The following is a 13,350-nucleotide window of genomic DNA, read 5'->3' on the forward strand; positions in this document are numbered from 1 at the left end:
AGGGATTGAACCAGTTCCAGGAAGCAGGGCTATGTAGAGAGAAGAAGAAACAAATAGCCAAGGTATGGAGGCGGCTTAAGTGCGCTTCAGCAGGTGAGTGGAAGAAGAAAACATGGTACGCCTGCCTACTGGAGGGAATTTTATTCAGAAGGAAGGAAGAATTGAACCAGCGGTCCGTGCTCGTAACTGCTGAGCCATCTCTCCAGTCCCCTGCAAGATTTCTAATGTCTTCTCCGAGTCTCATCCTTTTCAGCCACAAAACGACTCTATGGAAGTATAGATTTCAGAAACCTTTGAGAACTCTGAACACCTTTGCTCAGTTAATAGGCTGACATCCTTAATGATGCCTCTCCGACACTATTGTCAATGTCACTAGTATTACCAGTGTTCATTTGCTTCAAGTAGTGTGCCAAAAGCATTACATACACAATCTCCTTCAGGAATGCTAATGTCTGTTAGCTCAACTGCCTGCCTGTAACCAGTTAAGTTTACGACTTGTTGCTTGCAGGGAGAACACACACACTGGGGAAATAAGGTAGCTTTCAGAGAGCCAACAATGGAAAAGTTGTGGCTAAGATGTGTGCCTTGGTTGTGTGGTTTGAGGAAGCTCGAAAAAAGTGGAGGTCTGTGTGGAGAATCTCGGTGGGACAGCACTAACCCAGCATGAATAAGGCCTTGGGTTCAGTCCTCACCACTGCCACACACAGAAAGAGTCAGAGATGGAGGGGAAAGGAGAGAGCAAAGTGGGGGAAGCTCAGATTTGGCATTGCACATCTATAATCACAGCACCAAGGTGTCTGAGACAGGAGGATTGCAGTATGTTAAAGGCTTGTAGGCTACATCGTGGGACCCTGTGTGGTGGTGGGGAGGAAGAGAGGAAGGAAGACTGTAGACTGGACGGATTTGTATCGCTGCCTATATTGTTAACCCTTTCCCATGTTGGAGGGATGCTAGAGCAAAGACAACTCTGTAAATAAAGAAGTCATAGTACTGGGATGCAGGGGTAGTGTGGTGTGTGTGCGTGTGTGTCTGTGTGTTAGTTCATTAGCAGAACTCTGTCTAGCATCCATGAGATATGATATTTGATTCACAAAACTGCTAGAAAGTATTTGAAAGAAGTGGTTGGTCCTTTGGGCTGAGAAAGGTGGTGTCCAGCATGCTGTGGGTGGCATGTTGGCTTTAGATTTGTCCTTGTGTGGACAAAATCACTCTGAGTAATCTTATCTGAGGGTACTTATTTAATAGGCGAATAACGGGTCCTGGGTAGAGGTGCCGCAGTTGCCGAATGATAGAGGATGCCCTTCCTTCCTCCTCATGTGTTTGCTTTGCTTCGTTCTCTTCTTTCCCTCTCGTCATTCAATCTCCCACCAGACGACTTCTTCTATGAGGTGTGATTTGTGGTGTCCTTGCAGCCTGGGTTCAAATCTCACTCTTCCATAGGAAATTCTAGGACTTTCCTTGGCCTTGGAAATGAGAAAGCAATTCAGACATCCTTGTCAGTCTTGGATCTTAGGGCTATAGGCTCCTTTCCCTTTGTTCTTAGCACAAGCTGATTACAGGGGGCTGATTTTGAGTCAAACAGTGTACCCTCACCAAAGGGGAGCTAGTGGTTAGGTCCTGAGCATCCGTTCAACACGTTGAGAAGAACAAAGATCAGAATCTAGATTTGTGTCCTGTCTGAACCAACAAATCCTGTAAAGAAAGGAAGTGGGAAGGAGAAATAACGTTGGCAAATCTGTCATACTGAGATACTAGTCAACATCCGCAGTATTCACAGAATTCCAGTCTTCTCAGCTCAGGGGTGCTTCTACAAAGGCACAGGTTTCTCCCAGACTTACCAAGTATCATGAAATCAAAATGTCGGGACATGGACTTCAGGTCAAAAGTTCAGGCTGACTTGCTGATAAGTTTAAAAAACAGTAAGAATCCAAATAAAACAACCCCCAGCAGATCATCCAGGGCAGCATTGGAACACTCCAGAGAACCAGGCGAGTCTACAATCACGGCCACTGAACGCAGCATGTAAAACCCCCTCAGCCCGGGGGCCCCTTTTGTGCTGTTCCGCTAACGCAGCAGCCCTCCTGCTATATAGACCCGCCGCTCTCTGGCTCGACACTGAACTCACCACGGTCAGTCAGCCATGGGGAAGGTGAGCAGAACGCAAACTAAACAAAATGTCAGAGGGACCGGCCTTAACACAAGGGGAAAATTATCTCATCCAGAACTGCTCTTCCTTTACAGATCACCTTCTACGAGGACCGCGGCTTCCAGGGCCGCTGCTATGAGTGCAGCACCGACTGCCCCAACCTGCAGACCTACTTCAGCCGCTGCAACTCCATCCGAGTGGACAGTGGCTGCTGGATGCTCTATGAGCGCTCCAACTACCAGGGCCACCAGTACTTCCTGAGGCGCGGGGACTACCCTGACTATCAGCAGTGGATGGGCCTCAGCGACTCTGTCCGCTCCTGCCGCCTCATCCCCCACGTGAGTCCTGTTTGACTTCCTTTCTTTATTTCTTGCTTCCCAAGGGTCCTCACGGTTTTACCGATGTGGGGTCCAGTAAAAGCACCTAAGGGTTAAGCGGGCTTTAAATGCCTGCCTACATTTACAGGGACACAGGCAGGAAGAATTTATGCAGAAAAAAAAAAATCCACTTTATCATTGTTACCATTAGGTTAATCAAAAGTTGTCTCAATGAATGCAGTCTTATGCTGGAATATAAAACAAAATTTGTAAATGAAACTTTGGTTAGTCACAAGAAAACATTATACCCATCAGACTGATTTTTATCTATAAAGGAATTTCTGATAAGAGAGGTAATTACACTTTACTGGGGGATAACAAACATGGAAAAATCCAGTGATCAAACACAGTGTAAAGCAGAAACCGACTCTGGAATTTCCTTAGTTTTGAAAGTCAGCTGAATCCTCGGTTAAATGGGTATGTAAATTAACTCTCCACAGAGGACTTTGATTTTTCTGAACTATTACAGAATAGGGGAAATGGGGCTTTTGGGAACAAAGTAAGTAGGACTAATGTATGAAATTCTCAAAAACCAAAAAATGAAGTAAAAAAAATCCTATTTTAATGATGGACACACACACACATATAAACATATGTAAAACTAAAAAACTACTAATCAATATACATTATTTATATTTCCTCCAACATACAGCTTAGAACAAACACAGGGAATTGGAAGTTAAGATACTTGAATTTTTGGCTCAAATCTGGATTCAATATCTTAAAAATTCCACCTCCTAGATGAAAAAGAGAAACTGGGTATGTAGGAGCTTGCGATGCCAGCTGGTCTGTCAGTACATGGCTCTCCTGAATCTCAGAGGCCCCATTTTACGCCCACAGCCTCCCATCTCAGCCAGCCAATCTCTCCCGCTGTTTGCTTGGGTGAGTTCTGGAAGAGACTCCATGGCCTTTCTCTAATCTTTCTGTGCCCCAAGCAGACAGGCTCCCACAGAATGCGGCTGTATGAGAGAGAAGACCACAAAGGCCTCATGATGGAGCTGAGTGAAGATTGCGCCTGCATCCAAGACCGCTTCCACCTCAGTGAGGTGCGCTCTCTGCACGTGCTGGAAGGCTGCTGGGTCCTCTACGAGATGCCCAACTACCGAGGCCGGCAGTATCTGCTCAGACCTCAAGAGTACCGGCGCTTCAATGACTGGGGCGCCGTAGATGCTAAGGCAGGCTCTTTGCGGAGGGTGGTAGATTTATACTGAAATAGGTTAACACTACCATTTTCTCATTTTGGAACCTAATAAAGTATTTAGTCTGTATTGTTGGCATACCCTGACTTCTGCTATTCTTTCATTGTGTGTGAATCCACCCGCCTGTAAATGCTCCCTGTTTAAAGGTTGATGAGAATGGGGAAGTTAGGGTGTTCAAGACTTTCAAATTGTGTAAGTTTAAACACGTCTTAGATGGCTGGGATGTATATATGTACCTCAGTGACAGGGCTTTGTATCTGGTGGGGGAGGGTATACCTGCCCGAGAAAAGAAGGGCAGATCAAGTTAAAGGCACACACCAGTGTAACTACTAGAGAGAAGGCAGTTAGCAGAGCCACCAAAGAACAACATAGTCAAAGTTTTCTTTTAATCCTGGAAGCGGTTGGAGTCTTATTTGACAAACAGCTTTTCCAGACTCTTTAGGGAATTTTGTTTACTGTCGAGCCAGGGCAGTATTACCTACCTAGGGCTAGGACTGCAGCCATCTTGCAATGCTAAAACTCCCTTCTTTCTGAAACCACCCCCAGTGAGAAAGATTCTTAGCCAGAGCCACCCAAGCTAAACAATCCTCCTCCCTTAAGACTCACCTCCTGCTGGGTGGGGGTGGTGCATTCCTTTAATCCAGCAGGCAGAGGTAGGTGGATCTCAGAATTGGAGGTCAGCCTGGTCTACAGAGTGAGTTCCAGGACAGCCAGGACTATACAGAGAAGCCCTGTTTTGTTCAAGAGAGAGACTCTTCACAACTCATTCTGTTTTGACTGTATTAGGTACTTTGCTATTCCTATGGTAAGACAGCGTGGTCGAAGGCAATTAATTAGAGAAAGAACTCGTAAGTTTATAGTTGCAGAGGGGGAATCCATAGTGGCAGCATGGCGTAGCAGCAGGCCAGAGCGGAGAGCTGAGAGAGCATATCTTCAACAGCAAACACAAGCAAAGGGAGCAAACTGGAGCAGGGCCAAGTGTGCCAACTCTCAAAGCCCAGCCCCAGTGACCAATACTTTCCCTAATCTGTTCTGTAGGGACCAAGTGTGCACATTCATGAGACTATGAAGATTTCTTATTAAACCACAGCCATTAAAGCTAACCAGCAGAGCCACTCAGAGCCTTCACACTTCACAAATTCTATCAATAGAGAAGTGAAATTTTTCTTTAATTGATGACCTTTAATTGATGACCCCTGTTTACACTTGGTAGGCACCCTTCTGGGGAATTCTTACCTTATTCACAGAGCTGAAATCAGATAATACATATTCATTTACAATGTTTGTTTGTTTAAGAGATAGGATCTCACTGTGTTGCTCAGGCCAGCCCGAAGGAGATCTCAACCTTTCTAACTTCAGCTTGCAGGTGTGTATCACTGCGTAGGGTTGTGTGTTGTGTTTAAAATGTGATACAATATGGAGTTGTATTTAGGTCAATATCTTATTCTCTTTTACAGCTTAGTGATTTACATTGTTTGGAGGTTTCCTAAATTCCTACATCTTTTCTCAATTGGTTATTGGTACAAACATACACATGAGTACATACATGAACTCTTATGTTGATATGCCATAATTTCAGGAGAGTAGAGATCCAGAAGGAGATTGACTGTTCATAGTGAAAGTTGTTTATTGCTTTTTAATTTTATTTCTATGGACTGCCCAGTGATTAGCTATTGAGATAGAATCTTTACTGTTTATTGATCACCTATCATGGGATTGCTATATGTAGTGTTGGGGATTAAAAAACTAAAAAACCTCTCTATCATCAGAGTTAGATATAGAAATACTGCTAAACACTGTTTCAAATGGTAAGATGTGCTCACCTTTCTAAGTGAATTACTAGATCTGGGTGTGGTGGCACCACTATAATCCCATAACCCTGCTATCTGAGGAAAGAGAATCACAGCAGGTTTGAAGCCATCCTGGGCTGCGTAGTGAGTTCCAGGCAAGCCTGGGCTATTCATTGAGACCCTCACAACAAACAAACAAATGTCAAATACCAAGTAATATATACTTTTATTTGGGTACTTTTAATTCCAGTGTACTTTCAGAATCATCCCATGACAAAGTTCTAGGGAAAACAGAGTCATAATTATTTGCATATTTCTGCTGCTGTGTGTTTTATATTATCCTTAGCATTTTGGATATGGAAAGTGTTTGCTGAGCACAAAGTACTTGTGTAACACTTCTTTATCCGTTTCTTTGGCACTTTCTTGTTTTCCAGTCTAGAGAAACATCCCAAATGAGAACAGTTTCCAGAGAATAGGAAACACTCTGTCCAGGGACCAGACAGAAACCAGAAGATTGCATTTTAGACCCAACACATCCTGCCTTCACCATCTGCCTGGAGGACAGGGAACAAGAAGGTGGACCCATTTTCTCCCCCACTGTGGCTGCTTTGCTCTTCTCCACTCCTTCTTTGTCCCCCCCAACCCTGCCTATGGGCTCCTCTATTCCCATCTCCAAACCAGTGGGATACAGGCAGAGTATCTCCCAATCCTCCTCTGTTGTTCAGAAATAAACTTTATCAATGACTCAGCACAGCCTGGGCTCCTTGTGCTAATGGTATTTAGGTTCACATATCACCCTTTGAAGGAATAAACTTCAGAAAGTGATCCAAGTGCTTTTTAAATGTCCCATTTTCTCTCACACCAAGTTACAATGAGCTTGCCACTTCTTTCCAGTTCCAAGAGAGCAGCCCCGAGAAGCCAGGCTCCCATGACCTTCATAGCCAATTGATGGCTCTCCTGGTGAATCACACATCTCGGCAGAAGGTCTGAGCATAAGAATGGCAAAGCAGAGTTGATGGTGATGGTGGCACACAGGAAGGAAGGTGTCCAAGTGACACTATGGCGTTTAAGGTGAAATGCCATGCAAAGCGAGGAAATAAACTGTTTATGGAAGGGGCACACATGTATGTGCAGGCCGTTCCAGCCAGAAGACACCGGTGTCTCTTCATCCAGCAGAAAGGGAAGCAGATGCAGAGACCCACAGCCAAACGTTAGGCAGAATCCCACAGACAAGGTGACCAAGGATTGTAGGAGCCAGAGGGGTCAAGGTCACCAGGAAAACAAAGACCATAGAATCAACTAAGCCAGACTCATAGGCGCTCACAGAGACTGAAGCGCCCACCATGGACCTGAATATGTCTGACTTAGGTTCTCTGCACATATATTATGATTGTGTAGCTTGATATTCTTGTGGGACTTCCAACACTGGGAGTGGGCGTGTCTCTGACTCTTGCTTTCCTGTGGGACCCTTTCCTCCCACTGAGTTCGTTCCTCCAGCCTTGATCCGAGGGTTTGTGCCTAGTCTTGTTGTAACTTGTTGTGATGTTTTCCATTGATATCTCTGGGAGGCCTGTTCTTTTCCGAAGAGAAATGGAGGATGACAAGTGGACGCGGGGGAGAAGGAAGAGGGGGACTGGGGGATGGAGGGAGAGGAAACTGTTGCCGGGATGTATCATAAGAGAACAAAGTTAAACAACCACAAAAAATGCGTAAAAAATTTAAAATATATATAAAATTATAAAAAGTATAAACCAGACAGTGGTGGCATATACCTTTAATCCCAGCACTAAGGAAGCAGAGGCAGGAGGATCTCTATGAGTCTGAGGACAGCCTGGTCTACAGAGTGAGTTCCAGGACAGCCAAGGCTATTACACAGAGAAAGCCTGTCTTGAAAAACAAAACAAAACAAAAATACGGACCGATTCAAAACATTAGAACATTCCTCTAAATGCCACACTAAAGTACATCGGCTTCCACAGCCCTCAAGGGACCAGTTCTCACCTCCAGGGAAACTCCCAATCCACAGACTCCACAGTAATCTCCTGTGTCCTCTCTCCCCAGGAAAATACCTTAGCATTGTGGAGCCTGAAAAAATGGGAGAAAGAAACCTCACAAAAGGATGAACATCACATTTTTCTCCCCACCCAAGTGAAGCAAGACTCAGACGGATAAAATATGTTAATCTCTCAGAAGAGCTGTTTTCACATCCTTCTGCTGTGGACTGGCAACTGCACGAACTGCACAGATTGTCCTGCTTGGGATGCTGTCTTCCACCATCGCTTAGAGAGCTAGGGTTGACCGTGGGTCGCTTCCGGGATTAGACGGCTCCTGAGCCAATGATATATACTCACCTCCAGCTTCTCCTTCAGTGGCAGCCCAGTCACCCCACACCTGACACATGCTCACCTCACACACTGTTCAACAGTACGCAGGCTCACACCTGACACATGCTCACTCACACAGTGTTCAACAACACGCAGGATCACACCTGACACATGCTCACCTCACACACTGTGTTCAACAACACGCAGGCTCACACCTGACACATGATCACCTCACACACAGCACTCAGGCTCACACCTGACACATGCTCACCTCACACACTATGTTCAACAACACACAGGCATTGAGTCCTATATAACCTTGTCACTCATGAAACTTCCTGTAAGCATTTAAACAGAGTCGCAGCTTGGCCCACCCATTAGCTTTTCTTGTCTATAAGAAGTCTGGGGTGTTGCCCTTGTCTGTTCAGTCCTGGGTTAAATTAAAGCCTCCACAATGATCAATAAAATCTCCTTGTTTGGGCCCTGAAGATGTGCTCTAAATATAATTTTATATCAACAAAAGCAGTGATTTTGCACACACCCCATGTACATGCATGTCCCCTTGTGCTCCTTCCTCCCTAATCCATCCCGTTCAAACTCTTCGGTACTCTGAGTAATAGTTTTCTCCTACTTTACAGTTTTTGCCAATCAACACTTGCCCCCGCCCAGAGCCCAAGACTCAGAAACAACTCTGACAAATGTAACACTGCTCTCAATTTGCGTTTTATTATTGAAAATGTTCCAATCATAATGACTATCTGTATGAGATACCCTGCCTACCTATTCTCAGCTTTTCTAGATGAGTTTGTAGCACGTGTCTATGTGTGATCAGAAAGCCAGAAACCAGAAAATAATAACTGAAATCATCATATTGCACATAGCTGGGGCTTCAGTTCCTAAGCACCAGCTGACTGAGCCAAAGGCAAGGCCAAGTGCTTCTGTGGGCAAAAGAAGTGTGAGCAATTTTGTGGGCATGAAAGGAACTAGGCAGCAGCATCTTCCACTCCGCTGCTCCTTCTGCCCCATCTGACTTCTCCAAGCCAGTAAATCCCCAGGAATGTCTTCCTAGAGTCCTGCTTCCCTCGGCATTCCAGCCCTGGCTCCTCTAAGTCTTTTTCTCTGTTTACCCTCTCTCTCCTACAGAACAAAGGCATAGCCAAGATCCCGCCAGAGCTGTGTACCATGGAGTCTAAGGTCTGATGAGTTTTGTGTTTAGCTGGATTTGGTTTTCTCACTTCCTCAGACTCAAACTTTTCTTTTTATCTCTAAAGTTAAACAAATAAAACTACTTTCCTTTTCAGTTGCAGACCACACATTGCTAAAATGTTCTACTTTACCTCCAGGGTGCAACAAAGTCACAAACAATACTGGAGACAGTGTTTGCTTGTTTGGAATTTTGGTTTGCTTTGGTTTTTCACAGTGAAAGTGTAAAATTCTGGCAATTCCCTTAGTAAAATTGTTCCAATTTCTTTCTTACAACCTTTAATTCTAAAAGTCTCCAAAGGACTTGAAATTTTCAACCTTCAGCTGTCCTATTAATCCACGTTGGGGGTTGGGCATCCACAAGCAGTAAGTATAGCAGGTCTTACACAATTAGATTTACCACATTAAGATACGCTCTGCTCCCGACTTATACGTTTTTGTTTTGTCTAAATATACAAAGAAGAGTGTGGTCTTTGAAATGGCTGAAGCCCTGCTTCTATTATTAAACACACAATGTGCCAAATTACTTTTTTTCAAACAATCTCAATAGCATCAGCTAGCGATAGCAACCCGAACGCTCCCGAGTGAATAGGACCGAAACCCACAATGAGTCCCGTGGGCTATGGCAGCAGAGAGAAGAGAGGAGAACATGAGAGTGCCCTGCCCCCTGCGAAGCCCTATTGTGTTGTTCCTGCCAACACAGCAGACCTCCTGCTATATAGACCCTGCTCCCAGCCCTACACACCCAACAGCGCCATCCCATCCCAACCGCCAACACCAGCTATGGGGAAGGTGAGCCCAGGGCACTCAGGGCCTGGAGAGGGACCAGCCCTCGAGTCCATGCCACAACAGATGTCTAAGCCTTGCCTTGCCTTCCAGATCACCTTCTATGAGGACCGCGGCTTCCAGGGCCGCCACTATGAGTGCAGCAGCGACCACTCCAACCTGCAGCCCTACTTCAGCCGCTGCAACTCTGTGCGCGTGGACAGTGGCTGCTGGATGCTCTATGAGCAGCCCAACTTCACAGGCTGCCAGTACTTCCTGAGGCGTGGGGACTACCCTGACTACCAGCAGTGGATGGGCCTCAGCGACTCTGTCCGCTCCTGCCGCCTCATCCCCCACGTGAGTCTATATTCTGATCAAAACTGAGTACCCTAATTTCAGGCTAGATGTAGGGCTGAGTCTTTAGGTTAAAAAAAAAAATCCATAAAAGCCAGAATGGATTAGTTCATAGCCCCACCCTCCAACACACACACACAGCGAAGAGCAAAGTGTTATTTAGTTACAAATTGGCCCATAAGTATTTGCACAGTAGGACCACATTGGCAGCATGGGGGATGTATGAAATCTGTGCCTGACTTGTGATCATTTAGGATGGAACAATAGACAGATTAAATGTACTTATACTATACGGTGGTTACTGAACACAGAAGTAATATATTCAAACCCTCTTTCTTCTTTGTGTCTCTGGGGTTTCCTCCATCTAGTCAGAGAACTTTCCCTCGACCCAGACCAACACAGATGCTTTACAGCTGTGCCACTTCTATTTCTTGTGTGTTTTAAAATGCTGTCATTTATGAATGATTAGCCCTTGGGTTCAGTGATTTTAGATCCCCACTTTGTTCCTCATTGTATTTATACATTATTATCTGAGCATCTGAGGCTTTAGATATTTAATATCTTAATGTATTCGAGGATAAAAACAGGCCCCTCGAATGACAAACCTCAACAACAAGCTGTTAAGGCCAGGATTTCGCTGTGAGGCTTGCTTTACAGTGCAGGAGGTGGTCCCACCCTGGTAGTGTCTGAACTCCTTCCCATCTCCTTTTCCTTCCATTCGCTCAGAACTTTCTGACCTTAGAACATCACTGAATCTGGCCGCATTGTGACAAGTTTATAAGGAATCCAAGCTAATTAATGTGTCCATCATCTCTTTCAAAAGGCTCGAGGCAAGTGAGGCCATCCTAAGGCTTTAGAACTGTTTGATCACTGCTGGTCTCTGTCTCTGGGCCTGCCAGGCCGGTTCTCACAGGATCAGAATGTACGAGAGGGAAGACTACAGAGGCCAGATGGTAGAGTTCACTGAGGACTGCCCCTCTCTCCAGGACCGATCCCACCTCAATGAGATCCACTCCCTCAACGTGCTGGAGGGCTGCTGGGTCCTCTACGAGATGCCCAACTACCGGGGGCGGCAGTACCTGCTGAGGCCCGGGGAGTACAGGCGTTACCATGACTGGGGGGCCGTGAATGCCAGGGTGGGCTCTCTGCGGAGAGTCATGGATTTTTATTGAATTGGTTTTTTACTCTACCCTTTCTCCATCTGGAAGTTAATAAAATATTTTCTGTGTGTTCCTGGCACTGATTCGTTTCTTTTTTTTTTTCTTTCTCCTGCTTGTTTTATGCTGATTGGTTCAAAACAGGGTCTCAGTATATATCCCATGCTAGCCTCAAACTTGTGTGTGTATGTATATGTGAACATGTGTGTGTACATGCATGTGTGTGCATGTGTGTATATGTATGTGTGTGCCTGCATGTGTGTATATGTATGTGTGCATGTGTGTATGCATGCGTGAGCATGTGCATTCATGTGTGTGCGAGTGTGTATGTATGTGTGCATGCATGCGTGAGCATGTGTGTGCATGCATGTGTGTGTATGTATGTGTGTGCGTGAATGTGCGTATATGTATGTGTGTGCATGTGTGTATGTATGTGCATGTGTTTGTGTATGCATGCGTACAGCCCATATATATAGAACTTGAAAGTTAACCTGGCTGTTAGTTGTGAGCCATCTATTTTGGGTCCCTTTGCAACATTCCTGTGCTGGCCTGGCCTAATGCATAGGCCAGAATCACTGGCCTAGGGGCACAGACAGATTCCTCTCTGATGCCAAGATGCTTAGATTACAAGCGCCAGTCACCAGGCCAGGATTTTCACATGGGTCTGGGCATTAAACTCAGACCCTTATGATCGCAAAGCAAGTGCTATATGGACTGAGCATCTCTCTGGTTCAAAGTTGAGATGCTTTTGATTCAGCCTCCACACTGCCGGGATGACAGATGTGCACCACCCTGACCAGAACATTAGTTTGCTTAAATGTGAATCCATACCACACACACACACACACACACACACACACACACACACACACACACTGCAGGTAGCAACCACAGTGTGTGATCCATGAGTAACAAATTCTCACAGTAGAGGTACACCTTCCCATGAAGAGAAATTTACAGTTTATAAAACATCTTTATGGGCTGAAGAGCTGCCTCAGAGCATAAGGTCACCTTCATATGTGGAGAACTTTACAGTTTATAAAACATTTGTATGTCTGGAGAGCTGCCTCAGAGGGTGAGGGCACTTTTGAGGATCTAGGTCAAGTTGCCAGCACCAATATGGTGGCTCCCAGGTGACTGTAACTCCAGTTCTAGAGGACATAAACCCTTTTCTGACATAGACAGGCACACGTTATATATACATATATGCAGGCAAAGCACTCATATAAAATAATAGCTTTTAAAATCTTTTTTAAAGTAAAAATAAAATACCTTCATAGCATGTTTTCATTTGAGTCTCCAGCCTGTGAAAAACATGTTAACTTCATTGATGAGAATAGAAGCTGATTCAGAGTCCCACAGACAAACCTTTGGAGGAGCTTTGGGGTCCTGCAAAGGAGGGAAAGGAAGGACTGGAGGAACCAAAGGGATCAGGGACACCAACAGGACACAACCCACAGGACCAACTAACTGGGACTTGTGAGAGTTTGCAGAGATCAGGGAGTCTGCAAATAGTTATGACTGACTAGCTCAGTATTCTTGTGGGCTCCTAACAGTGGGAGCAAGAGCTGTCTCTGACTCCTTTGCCTATCTGTGGGGCCCTTTTCTTACTACTGGGTGCCTTGTCCAGCCTTGATGTGATGGCATGTGCCTGGTCTCACAGGAGCTCGCTGTGCCATGTGTGGTAGATGTTGTTCCTGCCTGAGGAGAGGTGGAGAAGGGGTAGATCTGGGGAAGAGGGGAAATAGGGGTGGGGAGACTAGGGGGATGGAAAGAATGGGAAACTTTGATGGAGATAGTGAGAGAAAAATTAAAACAAAAAGAAACAAAAACATGATGCTTCAAACCAGATGGTTAGAAATCACCTCTATGTTCAGTTTCTTTGAGGAGTGACCATCTGGAAACCAAGATTCAAAGAAGGTGTCCTGATTTGAAATCGGGTTTCTAAGATTGGGCACCATAAGGGACTTCAGAACATCTCTCTCTCCTCTCTCTCTCTCTCTCTCTCTCTCTCTCTCTCTCTCTCTCTCTCTCT

General features: G+C 45.3%; 2 protein-coding genes across 4 annotated transcripts; both read left to right on the plus strand.

Annotated features, from left to right (window-relative positions):
• Positions 1-2,105: 2,105 nt before the first annotated feature.
• Positions 2,106-3,734, plus strand: LOC101997571 (gamma-crystallin C). 3 transcript variants are annotated; one of them, XM_005361465.2, is made up of 3 exons: positions 2,106-2,149; positions 2,242-2,488; positions 3,466-3,734. In XM_005361465.2, the coding sequence occupies exons 1-3, from the start codon at positions 2,141-2,143 to the stop codon at positions 3,732-3,734; spliced, it is 525 nt and encodes a 174-aa protein (XP_005361522.1). In that variant the 5' UTR covers positions 2,106-2,140. The 3 variants fall into 3 exon arrangements, with proteins under 3 accessions (XP_005361522.1, XP_005361520.1, XP_005361521.1); XM_005361463.3 differs by having other exon boundaries at positions 2,242-2,484; positions 3,459-3,734; XM_005361464.3 differs by having other exon boundaries at positions 2,242-2,484; positions 3,462-3,734.
• Positions 3,735-9,822: 6,088 nt separating this feature from the next.
• Positions 9,823-11,330, plus strand: LOC101998253 (gamma-crystallin D). The gene is made up of 3 exons (XM_005361466.2): positions 9,823-9,831; positions 9,919-10,161; positions 11,058-11,330. The coding sequence occupies exons 1-3, from the start codon at positions 9,823-9,825 to the stop codon at positions 11,328-11,330; spliced, it is 525 nt and encodes a 174-aa protein (XP_005361523.1).
• Positions 11,331-13,350: the final 2,020 nt, after the last annotated feature.

Source organism: Microtus ochrogaster, linkage group LG4, assembly GCF_000317375.1.
Source record: "Microtus ochrogaster isolate Prairie Vole_2 linkage group LG4, MicOch1.0, whole genome shotgun sequence".
Classification (NCBI taxonomy): domain Eukaryota; kingdom Metazoa; phylum Chordata; class Mammalia; order Rodentia; family Cricetidae; genus Microtus; species Microtus ochrogaster.